This window comes from Pleurodeles waltl, chromosome 8 (genome assembly GCF_031143425.1).
Source record: "Pleurodeles waltl isolate 20211129_DDA chromosome 8, aPleWal1.hap1.20221129, whole genome shotgun sequence".
NCBI classification, from domain to species: Eukaryota; Metazoa; Chordata; class Amphibia; order Caudata; family Salamandridae; genus Pleurodeles; species Pleurodeles waltl.
Window position 1 is genome coordinate 600,157,605 of NC_090447.1, and position 18,604 is coordinate 600,176,208.

At 41.1% G+C, this 18,604-nt stretch overlaps 1 protein-coding gene across 5 annotated transcripts in view; it reads right to left on the reverse strand.

Annotated features, from left to right (window-relative positions):
- The window catches only part of TMCO3 (transmembrane and coiled-coil domains 3), a 612,636-nt gene that overhangs the window by 215,805 nt on the left and 378,227 nt on the right, over nt 1-18,604 (reverse strand). For all 5 annotated transcript variants that reach the window (XM_069204660.1, XM_069204658.1, XM_069204662.1 and 2 more), the window contains exon 9: nt 2,103-2,298. In XM_069204660.1, the coding sequence (XP_069060761.1) occupies nt 2,103-2,298 (196 nt within the window). The remainder of the gene's footprint in view (nt 1-2,102; nt 2,299-18,604) is intronic.

Below are 18,604 nucleotides of genomic sequence, written 5' to 3' on the forward strand. Positions count from 1 at the left end.
CTTCCTTCCCAATTCCTACCATGGGTCTTTGGCTGTGAATTTTCATAAATGTTATTGTTAATATATAAAACCCCAAATGTTTTATTCAGATCTCTGTGTGACTTTCTATTGAGATGGAAAAGTCCCTTGCATGGTGATGGACGTGCACCCTGCCCTGAGTGGCCCCAATGTAATGATGTCTGGATCTCTATGCTGATTTTTCTCTTCTTAGGCAAACACAGATCATGTGTCTACACCATGAGATAGGTCTGTCTCACAGATTGTGGTCTTGTTAGAAGGGAGGAGCACCCAAGGTGCTACCCTCATAGTGGTGAAAGGGTACTGCCTTTACCAGGAGAGAAGCTGCACGAGTGCCATGTTTGAGGCATACATATATGAATCTTGACCGACATCATTTTGGTGTGGAGTGCTGCACAGTTCATGTGTGGAATTCATGTGTGTCTCTGTGTCTGTGAATGGTACAATTCAGGGATAACGTAGTATTGTGCAGTACGTGTATATTGTATGTATGTGCTAGGTGTATGTTGCCTACGAATGGTACAGGACATGAAGGCGGTAGTGCTGCACAGTGCTTGTGTGCCAAATGCATGTGCTGACCTCTGAAGGATACAATACATGGAAAAAGCTGGGTTCTATTTTGGGATATAGAGGGCTGGATGGAGAAACATGAGGATAGGAGGTGGAGGAAACAGATCTCCACGTTAACTTCAAAGACTCAGACTCCAAATCACATTTGGTGTCTGGAAATGGACTACAAGAAGGGAAGCTTGAGACCCCCTAAACTGACAACTATAAAACAGCCAGTCGGGCTGTGTGAGGAGGAGAAGATCTCCTGTGATCAGGACTGGGGGGCAAGGTCTGCTAGTCTCCCAGCTGGGAAAAGGAACATAACCCAGGGAATCCAAGATCCCCTGCCCTGGAGCCTGAAGCACCAACACCTGCTTGCTTCCCAAGACTGGAGTGCCATGTGAGAAAGGGAGCAAGCAAGAAGGTTGGGGTGGGATGGTCGACATTGTCATCAGAGGCAAGAGGCCTCCATGGTGATCCTAGCAGGCCTGAGCCATGACTGTGGACCAGCACTAGGATCGTCGTACAACCCCCTCTAACCAAAGAACCTACCCACCTTGGAGGAGCCGCTAGAACTGGCCACCTCCAATGCAGGACAGTGTGTAGGGAAACTCTAGGACAGCTGAGTGCAGTCCGCCTAGGCTGCATCAGAGAGCCTTACTGGAGACAGCCACTAAAGTTCCAGTGCCCGCAGACACAGCGCTTAGAGACTTCATTCACTTGGATCCTGCTTGTGCGGCTAAGACTGATTTCGGGCCAGAGAGCTCTGGAGCAACTTGCTTGGCAGATAGTGCTGCAGGGCTAGAACACTTTTGACTTTAATACGGAGTCAGAGTGGGACAACTGATGCTTAACCAGAATGTCACCTATAGTGAATGGGGAAAATTTACTACTGATCGCTTGAAGGAAGTGGGACTCAGGAACTTGCATACAAAACACTAGAGCACTGAGCTCAGGGGCCTGTTATGCTATGTATATTTGAATAGTGAGCCAATCACCAGGGAGGGTATCCAGGCGCATTTGCAGGTGGGTCAGTGGCTGCCTCACAGAAGAGATTATTCAAAGAGCCAGGTCTTCAGATGCTTGTGGAACTCAAGAAGCTATGAAGAGACCCTGATGTGATGTGGCGGGTCGTTCCATGCCTTCCGGGGAGATGTACAAGAAAGCGCGACTTTGGCTCTGTTTTTGTTTATGCAGGGTACATATACAAGTGAGACTCCCGCTGTGCGGAGGTGTCTAGGAGCTTGGTTCCAGTGACCCCTGCTTGCCCAGTGGCCCTATGAACAGGTTTCTGCCACTAACTAAAATCAAATGTTTTCTTTAGAGGATCTTAGGAATGGCATGCTTCTAACAAAAGTTGAAAAACCAGCAAATCAGCAGTCCCCGAGAATAATTTCTATACAGGTTTCCTAAAAAGGCAAAACTGTATCTCAGTCTTTATCTTATATTGCCGTCAACATTATTGTGTTTTGTTATTTAATTCCAATCACCATATTGAACAGAACATATAGAAGAGCAAAGACTGCAAATCTTACCGTTAACATAAGAAAGATGAAAGCGGATATTCCCAAAATAAGGATTTCCTTATTTCCTTTGCTCTCCATGTGCAGCTTGCGATAGTATGGCCCTATGAGGTAGGTCTTCATAGCGAGACAGATAAGTAAAGCTGCAGCCAAAGAGAATACAATTTGGCCTATCAGTGCCATTATTCGCAGGACTTCCATGCCAAGACTAGAAAAGATAAAAATGCATTATTACTTAACCTTCTTTTCTATTTCCAGCTGCTTTACTCTCTCAGTATATTTACAATTCTTCATTCTATAATTTTTTTTTATCAAAGGTGATGAAAATGTTCAGCAAAACCTTTATATACATAGATTTGTGACTCATCTGCAGTCCTATCTGACTGACAAGATAACCATTTCGGGCAGCTTTTGGCAGACCTGCAGCTAGGACACCATTAGACAGGAGACAAAGAAGTGCAAACATTTTTTGAAAAAGCTAACAAGCCTTCTCAGTCAATGCACCAAGTGTCTGGATCGACATCCACATGTCCTTCAAGACTTCCCTAACCCTGCTCCAATTTAGAAAAGTGGTCAAATCACACCTCTTTAACACGAGGCACTATTCGCTCTCTTCTGCTCTTAAAAACTAGCTAACCATCCAAATTGCATGCTGCCTTTGCTCTGGATCCTGTATAAAGCTCTGCTGCCTTTCGGCATACTCAATGTACATTTACAAGAATTACACTTGAACTCATCATAAGGCATAGTTAATGCATTAAAACTTGCATCGCCCTCTCCGAGGACCTAGGAACGCGTACAAAGGAATGGACTGCCTCACTGTTTCACAATGGAATTTACACAACTGGCAATGCTTCCATGCAGTCCAACCAGAGAGCTACTTTTCTCTTTTTTTTTTATTGATCCCGCTAGAAATGCACCAAAACAATGCCATCATGGAAAACAATCCCATCATTGTGATCAGCTTTTAGGAATGGCCCCGTCATTCATGCCACATATCAACAATGAGGTTACAAATTAATTCTTCCAAGTCCTTAGCTCTGCAGGACCTTTCTCTCCTTGCTGCTGTAAATTTCTCTTATATCACATACTTATTGTACAATTACTTTAACCTGACCTTCTCCACGATATACTCTAAATCTCCCCATTCCATTACCAAGGCTTTAATAACAAGTTAACTCAACTAACATTTTTGAGCTTGAGTATTTGAGGACCAGACCAACACCTTTTTGCTTTACTTTTAGCTTTAAATATGCGGACCATTAAAAAAAGAAGAAAATTGAAAATTGACACCCATTTTCCACTGCAGACAGTCAATAACACATTTCTCATGGGCTGGAAAGCTAAAGCAGCCCACTTGTGGATCTTCCAAAGTGCTCCTTCTACATCCTTCAGAAAGTTTGTTTTCGGTAAAACTAATACGGTTTTCTGCACCATCAAGGCACTTACCATTGGCACCACACAGGCTTGCTTTCTGCCAGCCACTGAGTCCAGTCCAAACACTTCATTGTCTATCCTCTCTACCTTCCAGATTCCCTCTCCTGAGATATCCCACTCCTTCACTGTGCTTTGCATAGCAGTGGTGCGTCACAGTGAACAGGTACATCGGTAGTAAAAGCGTGGAAACAATACAAAAGGTGTAAACATACAGAGCCACATAAAGGTGTTACAGTTGTACTTAAATTGGCTAATTACACTGGGGTTCTAACAATCTTTGAGTAGTTAAATTCTAAGTATACCGTGCAGGGACTTCCTCAGGACACAAAGCCCTTAGGAAGACCCATCAAAAACGTTAACAGAAAAAAAATTCATATTAAACAAATAACATAACTGTGTAGTCATGTTTCCAAGTGCAAACCACACGTTAAAAAGGTGGTTCATACTTTATGTTCCTGATGTAAAGAGAGTCTCTTGTGTGGAAAACAATCAAGGACGGGCACACTGCAAACAATACAATGAAAACTTCAGGCTTAGACACAGGGCAGATTAGTGTACCACTCAGATAGAAGGGAGAGCAAACAACCCAAAGCAATTGTATCCAGGATAGTAAATCCAGATAATTAGAAAAGGGCCAAAATACATGGAATATTTAGGCGCAGTAGGAAAGGGCTCCAAAAAGGACTCTAAAAAGATGTGCTAAGGGTCTAAAAGTAAAACACAGTCATCAGTGACTAACACAAATGACAACATAAGTGGTAGGAGGGACAACAATTGAATAAAGCACAAATTATGTGACTTTATGTCTGGACCTCGAGTCACCATTGTACAACTAGCCTGAGAGTATACTTCTGAATTTTCAGTGGGCTGGGTACAAACAGAATTAAGAAAGGTCCAAAGGAATACTGATGAAAGCTGGTCCTGGTTCACTGCTGAGGGTAATACGACACTGTACTCATAAGGCACCTAAAAATATCCGGGAATTAGGGTGACCAATGGCATCAGGAAATTGAGTATCTGAACTATATATTTTCTATTTAAAAAACACACACACAGCTCAAAACACGGTATGCACTGCTGACCATGTTAGTGGTACAGATTAATTTGGTCAAAATTACTATTCTCCCTTAATATCTTTATGTTTCAAGCACTCCCTTCTATATAATTACAAGACTGGTTTAATGTACTACACACCAATATCAACAGTTTCATACAGTCAGGGAAAAGAAGCAGAGTGAGATGGAAAAGGCTGTTCATGTAAGTGCAACAGGATAGATGGACTTTCCAGGTCTAAGAGGTTATCGTGAGGCTTCCTTTTTCTGTCTGAAATGGCGGATGGATCTGGGTTTTAGGGTATGGACATTACCATTATGAAAACAATGATGTATTCCATGGTTCAAAAGGCTTCCTATATTTAAATGTGGTCATTCTAAGTAAAACAAAATGATTTTGACTTACTCAGAACCTGGCAAAAATCTAATGTTTTATGGTCAAACATTTAGTATTATCCAAATGGCATGAATTCAGTCTCCCTAGGAACAATCTCACAATTCTACCTATGTTCACTGGGGATGGGATGGTTCTGGATAGCAAGTAATCACGATGCCATCCACACAATTTGGGGGAAAATTAACTGCACGACCTGATTCAGCATGATTGATTATCCAGCATCTTTGAGAATGAGGAAATGACCAAAAACATTCAGACAAAATGGCAGGAGGCAGGAAAAGAGAAGAGGTCTACCAATTATACTAAGAAGCACATCCCAACCTGTGTTTTGCAAATATTAGGCTATCCTTACTTTATAACACTTTTCTATTGTACTACTATCCCTTGTGCATAAAAAGACCACAATATATGTATGTTTTGTCCGTGGCACCAACCTCCTCTGGGAATTATGCCACCATGCCAGAACGGGGCAGGCTGAGGAAAATATCTGAGTCTGGGATGATTGCCTTGCTGAACTGTCGCAAGATGTCTACCAATCTCAAATCTGTTAAATGTGAATGACATTATACTTATTAGTCAAACAAAAGTTGGTCTACATTGTCCAATGGAGGAACTCTCCCGATAAGTAATAGAGAACAGTATGGCAAATAATCACAAAAAGCAATGAAGCTAAACAACAGCAGGCGAACAACTTCTGGTTACCTGCACAACCAACAGCTGGAATACGCTAAGGAGTATAAATATTTAGGTGTCTCATACGATAATAGATGAACCTTCTTTTCTGCACAAACAGAAGTTACAACAAAAAAGTAGGCCCTAAGTAGTTGCCTTTCTAACCCTAAGAAGAACCTTGGTTGGGCCCAGCTCTGACCCATTGTTAAAGGTGATTGCTGCCAAATTATTATCAACATTAAGATGTGGTAGCGAATCCACTGATGAGCGGGATGCTTCCACTCTTGACACAATCTTATAAAAATCTTGCAGGCATCTATTTAGCTTACTGGCCTATGCCTCCCCGGCTCAAATTTGTCTGGAGTTCAGTCTAACCACTCTGCAACTACAAGGATGTGGGCTTACCTTAAAGCTTGGCATAAATTAAGATCATCACTCAATGATACCTTAAGTAAAACTTTATGGCTAGAACTATCCAGAAAAAAAGTGCCTGTGCTTGGATTTATCTAGACTCTGCCAATAACACTCTGGTGGCACGACTATTATGGGACCTTAACATCGCTGCTGCAGCTTTTTTTAAATAAATAAATCATTTAACGAGAATGCATTCAGAAACTGAGGATAAGGTCGTATTAGCAAAAAAGTTCACATGTGTGGATGTTTTGAAACAATTATAAAATCCTTAAACCACAGAGTTACTAACTCACGGGCTGGAACCAGCATCTAAAGAGGAAATGTATAGATTTCCGCTTTGGCCATCTACCTGCACTGTTGCACACTTAACCCTGGCTTCAGCAAAAGCCACAAACTCCTGTTGACTTTATGGGATAGGTGTTGAAGATTTGATCCACCTTTACGTATTTGTACCCAAACATTTAACCAAAAGGATGGCTCGCCTAAGAATATCATTTTACATCAGTGGCATTCGTTCATGTAGAGAAGCAGTTCTAGCCTGCTATAGTTCCCTGGACACACCTCAAAACTGCCAAATCACCAAATTCTTAATAACAGTGGACCAAAAACTCAAAGTGACAGAAGAAAACTGCAACCCTATACAAATTATGAATGATCAGCGATACAGTATTTTATGTTGTATATGTTTAACTGTCAGTTTTTCGTTACTCATGGATATGTGCAACAGAAGACTACCACATCTTTGGATCAATTTTTTGTTTTTTTAATGATCAATGAAACTGTATTCTAATCTGTGGTTTAATTGATAGTTCATTACTTTTAATAATATTTGCAATAAAACATGATTAATTTTTAAATATGCAAAGATTTTGTTAAATAAAATAATGTTAAGACTAATAATAATAACAGTAATAATACATAATCACAAACACATTTTTATTTTATATTAAAGAAAGTGAGATCTGGAGGAAGGAAGATGGGAAAAGGAAATAAATATGTTCTCTTCTCTTTCACTCTTTTTTCTCTTCTTCACAGTGAGCAAGAGGATAACTGATGATTTGCCATGAGCTGAGATTCAAGGCACGGAATTCATTTAAGATAACTGAGAAAGTTTTGCTGATAATGATGTTCAAGGGGCCCATCAACCTTGTGTGGAAAACTGGCAGGTCATTACTGCCTTCCCGAATTACAGACAGTATTTGATGCTTCTAGTATTTACTTGGAGGGAATTCTACAGTTTTGCTGCATGAAAGGAAAAGAACGCTCCACTGATGCATGATGTCTTGTGGGGTAAGACAGCTGGTAGGGTGCAAGTCAAGACCACTGTGGAATGGTCTGCCTGTAGAGCTTTACATCTGAACACCCCAAAGAATTACAAAGTTATGTGGGTGAGTATTTTCTTTTGCATCTCTCCCCACTTCTGACATGATATGATAAAAGATGTGATCTCCTTGAAAATTTGCCAGGGAATGTCCAGAGGTTACGGTTTAATGGTAGACCAAGTCCTTAAAGCACCTTTAGCTGCATAATTGTCATGAAGTGTAAAACGTCCTTATATCTTCCACTGACACTTGAAGAATGCAAAAGTGCACACTAAGGGAGTCTTGATGTACGGCCTGACTAAATAGGCTAACATTTGCAGCAACATATTGACTAGCCTGGAAGATTAGCTGTTACCGCTCTTGTTTTAACCTTGTGAAAAGTGAGCCAGAATTAAGATGTAAAGCTTACCCTCACACAATTTTAGTCTGCCAGGAGTACGCACATTGACATGGGGTTTACTGCATCCAGAGAAGCTGGGCACATAGACTACACACCAGAGCAGGGTTTTTTTCCTCAAATAAGTACATGTAGGAGTAAGATTAAAGATAAAAATGTACTGGTTGATTGTGTCATTCTTTACCTCCAAGTTCATTTCCTCTGAAGGAAGCACAAATAACTTGCTCAAGTACTGGTGAATGCTCAAACCTGGGCTTGGGTAGGAGAAGTTACACCCCAAAATTGGTTGAGAATACGGTTTACAAAAATTATTTTTATTTAATTTTCCCCTGAAATTCTTTAGAAGGTGCCAATATTTAGCACTATCCCAAGGTAGGGACACTTTGTCATGGATGGGGCATAACTCATGTTTGAGACTTTGCCCATATAAATGCAGTACAAAATTATCCTCAGGAATCATTGTGGAGAAGCAGGTAGGGTTTGTGTATAGTTAATGAGAGTATAATCAGTTCTTTCTTATAAAGGTGCTTACCTGATTTGGGTCAATTGCTTTGGACAACTGAACAAGTGAATCTGGCTAATTTTCGCAAATTAGAAAAATCTTGCAAATGTCAATTGGAGGACCTTGCAATTCCGTGCGTTAACATTCTGAGAACATTTGAAAGAAGACGTCTATTGCAAGACAACAATTTGTCTAGAGCAAAGCAAGTAGCATTAAGATCTGCATTGTGCTTTATTGTAACGTAGCTAACAAATGTTGGAATATTCCTCTGCAAAAAATAAAGTAAGATTTTCTGCTATACAACAGTGAAATACTCTCTCCAGCAAAACTGCCATACCACAATCAACTGTACAAGAAACCCTTGATGGTAGCTACAAAAAGAGGGTCAGGGTTTCTTTCTACCTATGATTTATGTAGGTGGACTTTATTTGATTTACCACTTTATAAAAGTTAAGGTTTTATTTACCCCTGCTCTCAATGCTGGTAATTCATGTGTAAATTGGAGTTGAGCCAACAGTACTATATATAATCTCTTAGGCAGGCATATGTCACGTACTTTCTGAATCTATTCAAGGGGGGGTTTTTGGTTGACTTTCTAGACATTGACAAAACATTCCATATGGTGTGCTGGGAAATCTTGTATTGGGTCTTGGAAGTATATGGTCTTGCACCAACATTTCTGAATTTGAAAAGGCTCTACATGCAGCAAGAAAAACAATGTTTAGAGTGGAATTAAATATTAGAAAGTTCCACTTTGGGAAGTGCTGTTGCCTTTATCGTTGACTGTAGTAATGGAACCTTTAGACTCCATGCTAAGGAGAGAGCATACAGATTGGAGAGAACAGATAAGCAACATGACTAACGTGGTCTCCTTTTACGAGGATGGCAAACTTTAATATTTGGGATACCCAGGAAGATCTGTTCCCCATTTACTTAAGACACTGTATAAGTTTGCGAGCCAAATGAATCGGAGAACAAATTGGTGTGAATCAAGATTATTTATGCTCACAGCCCTAGCTAGAATGATTAAATCAGTTTACCTACACTAACAGGAGGAGGCACACTGCTAAAGATGGCAATACTGCAGACATGCCTCTATGCATTTCAATGGGCCATACGCCTACTTCCTAAACACACATCCAGCACGTTACACAGCTTGCAGACCTCACTGGTCTGAGTGGGGCTACAGATTAAGTTGATCACTGGAAAATTATCATATGACCAGAGTGGTCTTGACCTCCCTGATTGTGAATGCTACTGTCCAGTAGTTCAGTTGCAACATTTCTTTCACTAGCAATATTACACCCCTTACCACAAAAAGACACTCTTCGCAGGTTGTCACGACACCTTATAACGTCTCATTTTATGACCCTACATCTAGTGTTTTTATGTCTTCTATCTGGGGGTGGGCATGTTGTGAGAAAACTGAGCAAGGAAGTCTCTTTTGTGGAGGTTCCTCTTTGGACTTGTATGTTTTACAAATTTTTGTTATATTACATAACATTAGCAGACTCTGCTGTGAGCCAGCATTGTCAATAGTTGAAAGAGTCCTTACAATGGGTGAGTCACACAAAGGTTATCATTTTGTTACATTCAAAAAGGCCAAGATACAGCTTGGGGTGGGAAAAGCCTATTCCGTATTGTATGCTACATAAGCAAGGCTACCTATGTAGCATACAATAGCCCTGGCAGGCCGACTAACTCACATGAGCTGAAGAAACTAATAATACTGTTGGAAGTCATCCAGTACCTACACTTTCTTAGGCAATCGGTAGTGTAAGTTAGATTCAGACACGAAATGTGCTGGACGTTATTTTACACTGCAGAGTAACAAGTAATGGAGGATTCTGTTGCATGAATCTCAGGTTTTTACAAGGGCTATGCATTACACTGGTTGTATTACACAAGATTTACTCCCACGGCGCGTAGAGTGTGTTAAGTGTTGGATGGAAGGAGCTACTTCATACAGAAGATGGGTATTTGCCACCTGTTCTGCTCTACTGGAACTGGTAGGTTTCTGGACAGAAGGTGCCTGTAACAAACGTGAGATATTACTCACTGCATAGGGGAATACATTTGAGACCTTAAAAGCGAATATACATTATAAATTTGTGGTGATGCAGGCCCTAGCTTTAATAGAGGGCACTCAGATATGCATGACCAGTCGATGACGAGGAGATCCAAATGGCCAGGGTGATACATGACTTGAAACTTACAGATGACTTGCAGGATGGTTACTGCACTGGTTGAACCAACTCTATGTGTGAAAACTTTGTGAAACACGGACAACGGGAAGACTGGCCGGCATTGCACATTACACCTGACTTACTTGATCCATGATAACATATTGCACATTTGTTTTTACTTCCATACAGTTAAGGGACTAACTGGAATACTACCTATTAATATTTCTTATGTATTATGGTTTTCTTACTTTTTTGTCAATTAGCAATCTGCAGTCATTTTTTTTTTAAAGCAATAATATTGTTTCCAAGAAAATGTTTTATGCACCCACTTAAAAAGCCGCTGACAAGGAAATTGGCAGTGCTGAAAGCAAACACAACAAAGTAATGTTTTTTAGGATCAAAGGCAGAGTGTAGGTCACCTTAGAGTATATTATTTTCTAAAAAACATTTTATGGTTCAATTTGAACCTTGCCATTTGGCCTTCCAAACAGGGTTTTGGGATGTTTTACACTTCCGAGGACATTAAATGATCCAGCAAAGAACAGTGGAATAGGTTTAGGCCAATTGGTGTTGGGGATGGCAGCTGGAGGGAGGCTTAAGGAAACAAGCTTTTTCTTAGTGAGCCATACATCCATAAATTTAAAAGAATTCACTAATTTGATTCTTTACTATCTGCCCATTATTATATGACAAAAGGCTGATGGGTGAGAGATAACACCTCAAGAGCCTTCACCAAAATGTGTGAGGAGTGGCAACAACTCTATAGGTTTTATACAATATCTTCCTCTTCAGCTTGGTATTAGGATCCTGTCTCCTAATCTAGTCATATTGAACACTTACTTATCTAAGAAGAAATTTTACTTAAACTTACTTAATTTCTTCAAAGTCCTTTAAAGCCTCTTCTCTAACCTGGTTACATCCTCCAACTTTAATAAGTCTTGATCCTGCACATGGGTCCACTGAAAATTAGTGGTTTCTTCTTACGCCACTCACTCAGCCATTATAAATTGCTACTTTAATTATTTGCTTATAGTGTATCATTGCAAAGACAACTGGACATTTCTCTGAAAATACTGTGTGCTTGATAACATAAGGTCTTCTATGTTCTAAATTGAGTGACTTCTTGAATGTGTGGTACTAGTCGAGTACATGAGCCTTGTTTCATGCCCTCCAACTAACATATAAATACCATCCATAACACAGAACTTTGTGCCTCCGCAATAATTATTTGGAAATAACTGATTTTACTGAGTGTGATTACATTTTTAATTGATGGAATGAATGTTCAATAAGATGAACTAATAGGGCTACCTCTTCTTGTCCGTGAGAAAAATACTGAACTAGACATAAAAAAGGTACAAGCAAGAGAATAATTTCCTCTATGATGCTATTTAGCCCATATATTTGCTGTAACAAGCATTTATTTAATAAGTGTGAACTATTTAATAATGAATGCTGACTCTCTATGCACACATTTATGTTAATTGACATATTTGTGTAGTATCGAAGCCATTAAAGATGTTCCTGCAATCACACTAACAGTTTTGCAGTGTCAGTTGTCTTCACTTGGCACCCAATTACAATCTTGCTTGTACATACTCTCTAGTGCATCTGCATCAGCTTGAGCCTATCTTTTTACATCCCTCAAACACAATTGTACACTCACTCCCTCTATTGCTTTTCAAGTCATTGCTGATCTCCTTTTTGTCAGTATTAATGTCAATATATATAGATATATATAGATATATATTTATTTATACACACACACGTACTTTCTATGTTAAACACTGATTTTAAAGTACTCAAAGTGTTGGCCACAGGACTCATGTCCTTTATGCAGGCTCTGATCCATAGAAATCAAAAGGGGTTTATACCCCCCCACGCAGCACCTCCCACAACCTTTGCAGACTCTTTTCTATGATCGAGCCCAACTGTCATATCCTGCTGCAGTGATATTGTTGGTGGATTTAGAAAAGACCTTTGACACGGTGGGACATTTTGGAGGTTACTATGTTCCGTATGGGGCTGGGAGCTGCTTGGTTGAAGTGAGTCTAACTACTTTACATAGAGCATATGGCAAGAGTTAAGTCGGGCGCACGATCTCAGAAGCCTATGAATTCCGTAGGGGCACAAGGCAGGGGTGTCCGTTGTCGTCCCTTTTATTTGCCATAGCCACTAAGCCCCTGGCAGAGCGGTTTCATGCTGAGGGATGGGACTGGGAGCGGATATGGGTTGGGGATTGTCAGAGATTTGCCCTAGCCACATTTCGCCTCCCATCTAATGAGGGAGGACTGGGAGTGTTCGACTTTGAGCTATATCTCTTTGCGGCACAGATCCAATATATCGCTAGATGGCTCAATGGAACAGGTCAGACGGAACTGCGCCCAGGGAGGGCTGTGTTCAGTCAAGGGATGCTGCTGGCTAAATAGTTGCAGCCAACTCTATGATTTTCCGGGACAGAAATATTGAGGTCAGCAGCCTTCACTAATTGGCGCTGAGCGCTTAAGCATACATATACCCCGACCCCATATGTGCCTGCAATCTCGTTGGTGGACCTTCCCTATTGTGCCCCCCTCACCTGTTTCTCAACAGGCCAGATGGGACACTAGTCGGATGCAGGGATAGTGTTACTCAGGGAATGTTTTCAACAGGATGTGCTAATCCCCTTTGGTAACCTTATGGAGCAGACTGGGCTCCCCGGGGACAATTTCTCATATATGAGGCACTTTTCTGGGCCCAGAGGGAAATGTGGGGTGACATTGATAGGGAACCCTCCATGGCTGCATAGGACCTTGAATGAAGTGGTGGAGAGGTGTTTGAACATCCTTAGGGCCCACTGGACAACTGAACTAGGCAGGGAATTATCGGACACTGAATGAGGGAAGGTACCTGCATACGCACACAGGAGCTCCTTTAATTCACAATTCAAATACATACAGTACAACTACATATATAGAACATAGGGGAGACCCTAGGTGTTTCCCTCATGGGTCTACACCAGTCACTGACTTTGGCCATGTGACTTGGGAATGCCCAGGATTTACGGGATTCTGGGATGAAGTAGTCTTAAGAATTAACTGAACATTGAACAGAACGCTCAACAACACCCCTGCGGTTTTCCTGTTAGGCCTCTTCAGTAGACCTACCCCAAAAAAGGTGGGGAATAGGTATCTAGACCTGGCCCTGGCTAGGAAGCAGGTGGCTATGACATGTAAGGCATCCGGGGGGTGCCCAGATTGGAGAGATGAGTGACTGATGTTACGCGCTGGGCACGAGCGGAGGAGAGGGCATTGCATACGGAAGAAGCGCAAAGAGTCAGATGCTGACCCATACCACCCCTGTTGATGGAGGTGGTTGAGAATGGGGAGCACTAGATAGACACAGATGCCTTGACGGGGGATGAGAGTACTTGGCTGGCAGAGGATGAGAGACCGATGGGTGATGATGCCGCAGGCACTAATGGAAGAGGGTGGCCTTTCAGATTATGGAGCCTAATTTTGCGGATGAAACGGAGTGAGACGACCCTATTACACCGTAAGCGCTGACCCTCAAGGTGCAGTGCGTGGATACCCCAGTCTACTCTATTAGAACCCCCTACAGATCCCTCCATCGCGTGAATGTCAACACCCGGTGTTCTAACATTTATTCGAATCTGGACGCATACAACCCCAGGACTGCGAAAATTAAGGAAGCTATAAATTTGTAGATTAGTGTGTTATGTATTTTTAAGACATTTACTATAACATAGCATACAGCTATTCTGGGAAGGTACCAACACCTCTGACCCTGTAGGGGAACCTACACCACTGACCTGCGATGTGAGTAACACATACGTATGTTTATTGTGTAATCGCTTTACCGAAATGTAAAATGTTCACCATCAGAAGGATGCATATCTATTGCCTACATGTTTACCTACCTATTCTTGTATAATCTCAGACATTAACTATGAACGTACTGTTAAACACCTGCTCTATTTCTGAAATGCCAATAAATAAAAGTGTTAAAAACCAAAAGTCAACAGATATGTACATACATTTAAAGTGTGCTTCTTCTCAGAATTTGGCCTAACTAGATTGTCAGTGGGCTCAATAGTAACTCCTTACCTATTATATCCAACACTATCACAATACATTACTCCGGTTTGTCTAATATCACAAGACATCCCCATACCATGCGGAAAAAGTTTGTATCAGTTGTTCCGCACCTTGGACATTCAGAAGATAGCAAAGTGTCGGGCTGCAAGGTATGTTTGGTGAATGTGGTTAAACTGAGTATACATGAACCATGAATATCTAGAAACCGTTTTAGTGTATTCCAAACATTTCATGACTTGATTGGCTGAAATCGTACAACCAATCAGTAATTTCCATTTCTATTTCAAGCTTTTATTGCTTTGCATGTATGTAGGATGCAGTATAACAATAACGTGGTAATGCCCTTCTTTCCATGAGTAAGAGATGTAGTACATTCAGCCTATTAGGAGCAGCCCCATTAGTACCTTGTGTGGAGAATCGCTCCAGTGAATGCTTTATGTATCAAAAAATTTCCATCACGCAACTGCTCTATCTCTCACATTGTCAAACTTGCATACTGGTCGAATAAGTCCCCTATTGTTGTAAGGCCTGCTTCTATCCACGGGTGGTTATTTGCTTTTGTAATCTCATAAAACAAGGGTCGACACCATAGAGGAGAGTTCAGTGGTTATGGCACAGTTTCCCTTGCCCGATTTAGATATAATTGCCAACAGGTCCTAGCTATGCGAAGAAGAACCGAGAAAGTGGGTGGCAGTCTATCAGCACCCAGTAGCCAGCTCAATATTGTTCAGTTAGTTAACACCGTTCGTGTTCTCCTTCTGAATTACCACACTCCCCCCACCCATCTCATCACCCATTGCAACTGGCTTGCTAGGTAGATCATACTTCAGTGTTAGGAGGGCCAACCCTTTCTGCCTGAATAGCCCACTGTGCTTTGTGAAGTGTAACTCGAGATCCACCAGTGCCCCATATAAAATCTGATCATTCTTCGTTGTTCCCAGAAAAAGGTTGCTTTTAATACAATTGGCTTTGCTGCAAAAAATATAGTAACCTGGGCGGTACTAACATTTCGGCTATTGCTACCCTTCCCATCAGGGACAATGGAAGTTGAGTCCAAAAAAGGACCAGTTGTTTGATCTTGGTAATCTCTTCTAACAGGTTGCCTCTAAACAGTTGTTCTGCGGAATGTTAAATCTGGATACCCAAATATTTAAAGGTATGAAAACTGAAGTCCAGACAATTAGGTATATGCAGTGTACGTTCAGTTTGCGATTCTGGGAGGCATGAGAAAACACAAGATTTTGACCAATTGATTCTAAGCCCTGTGTTCACCCCAAACTTATTTAGTAAGTACATCACTCTATTTAGGCCAGGGTTTTCTCTCAGATACAGTAATACATCATCCGCGTACAAGATCGCATGCCAGCTGTTGTCACGTCTGATCCCCATACTGAATCATTTTATTGCACCATACAGCAAAATGCTTCTATTGCGACAGCACACACAAACCATCCATGAGAAAGGAGGCATCACTGTCTAGTTCCCTTTCCTCTACCCATGGTGTAGAGAATATTCATTCTATCCTAACCCTATCAGTGTACAATACCGCTACGAATTCCAAATAGTTGAGTTCACATCCATTTCCTTACTTACCATCAGTAAGGCCAGCAAAGCATATCAAAAGCCTTCCATATATCTAGATAGGCCACCCAGGTAGTATGTTCCCCTCTTGGGAGTATATCCATATTATGAAAACTGTCACCTAAAACTTAGAAACGCGTTCTGTTCTGGAATAAACGGTTCTGGTCAGGGTGTATAATTTCTCCCACTGTTGGCATCAGCTTATTTTTGCAATGATTTAGCTAGGATCTTATCATTTAAATTTAGAAGGTATGAAGAACAGTATAAGAAAAACATCCAAGGGATCACAACCCCCATTTGACAGGACTATGATAGCTGCTTCCATAAGGGTCTGTGATAATGCCTCCTATTTTTCAGCCGCCTGATTTACCTTTAAGTAGTTTTGGAGTTTTGAGCTTTGTAACAAACCTATCACTCATTTAGAAAACCATCTGTACCTTTCCCCCTTGCTAAATTGGTCAATTTCCAAGTTAAATTCTTCCACCATCAGTAGTGCTTCCAGTGACTGACACTGCTCTGGGTAGAGAGTTTTAAATATGTTTAAAATTGGGGATCTGTTATTTCAGGGGAGTCCCTGTATAACTGTTCATAGCATTCTGCAAATATGACAATAAGCTCCAGGTGAGTGGTGCATACAACCTTAGGTTACATAAGAATTGAGCAGTTGGCGAGCCTGGGATCCTCCAAATGTAGAAACCATACCAGCATCTTAATAGCTCTATTTCCTTCTGCCTGGCGTCCAGCTGTGTATTTCTTATAACCAATGTTGAATGTTAAAGAACTGACATATCAACTAAGAGCATCCCGTTCTAGCCCCAACCAACTGTGGACCTACTCATTGATCCATGGGTGCAGCAATTTCGAGTGCACTTATGAATTTTTCTTACTCTGACATTAAGGTCATGGGAGTGTTTTTTTACCCATAACTGGACACTGTGCACCCTACCCTCAAGACAACCTTCACAGCTTTCCCATTCTATTCTGTCATCAAAGGCCGCAACCCTTGTTGTCAACGAATTCATGATTGACTCTTTCACCACTAATCTATCGGAACGCGGTATCCAGTAAGGCTTCTCCCTAGAATCGCCAAAAATGGATAGCAAGAGTAATCCCTTCTCACCCCAAAGTCACCCTGAGTGGGCTATGGTACGACAGAGTATGACTAGGTGTTCAGAACTCATGACCAGATTACCTAGTCCTTGTGGAATTAAAAACATGTATATTCTGGAATGTAACTGGTGTACAGTGGAGAAGAAAGTGTACTCGCCTGCTAATGAGTTCATGCCACACCTTATGTCTATCAACTGTCTATGTGCTTCCCATTAATTCAAATTAGTTATAATGTTGCAACACTACGACCCTGATAGTGGTGGGAACACAGTTAAAATTTCCCTTAATAAAACCCATCCATGGATCCTTAAATAGATTTGGGTTTAACATATTAAAATGTGTTGCATGGTTAGAGCTGGGGGCATAAATAGAAGCCAGTGCTAGCATTACTACATATAGAGTTCCTTTGATCAGCACACACATGCCTTCACTATCAGCCCTCTTATGTTTTATCATATATGGTACTCCTGGAGCCACCTGTATCAGTGCGCCTCTGGCACACAAGTAGGTTGTCCAAACAGTCTGGCCCTTCCATCTCTTAGCCAGTCCTGTTACTTTTAAGTGTGTTTCCTGGAATGTAGGCTACATCCATGTGGCATCATCTCAAATAGGCATATGTTTGGTGTTGTTTGGTAGCAACACCTATTTCCCTTACATACCAAGTCAGAACGGTGTATTTCAGTGGTTACCCATTATTAGGTACAGACTTAGCATTCAAACACTGGGGAAATCTCCCTCGCCTTTATGATATTATCAACGCTAGCATATCCACATATTACACCAGCATAATATTGTTTTCTTCCAGCATAGCATTTCTTATCAGTTCCTGAACCCTTAAACAGTTCACAACTCCCCTATTCAGGAGGTGAGCAACACAAAGACCCCTCCTTATAAATGTAAGTAATAAACAATGGTCTTAAGTTTGTCCATTTGGATCATACAAACTGTGTTGTACTGGGGGTGGGCGGTGGGGTTCTCAAACGTATATACTCCAAGTACTGCCCTGACCCGTACAAGACCCTTGCTGCCCTAGCTGCTCAACAGCCATGCTCCACAGCTCTGCAACTTCTCCAAATATTTGGAACTTATTAAACATTCACTTGTTTGCATTTTAACGTATCGTCCACCAAATCAGATGCCATCATTTCCACAGCAATGTTGCTAAACAATTTATTCATTTTAAATATGACTGTGCAAAATGTCTCATCTTTGCAATTTTAATTATTGGGCAAATGAAAACATTTTGCGTGAAAAAATAAATCACAAGAACTTTCAGACATTTTACCTACTTTTAATTACCTTGAGCACATTAATGGCAAGATGCTGCTGCACTGTATCTTGCCTTCC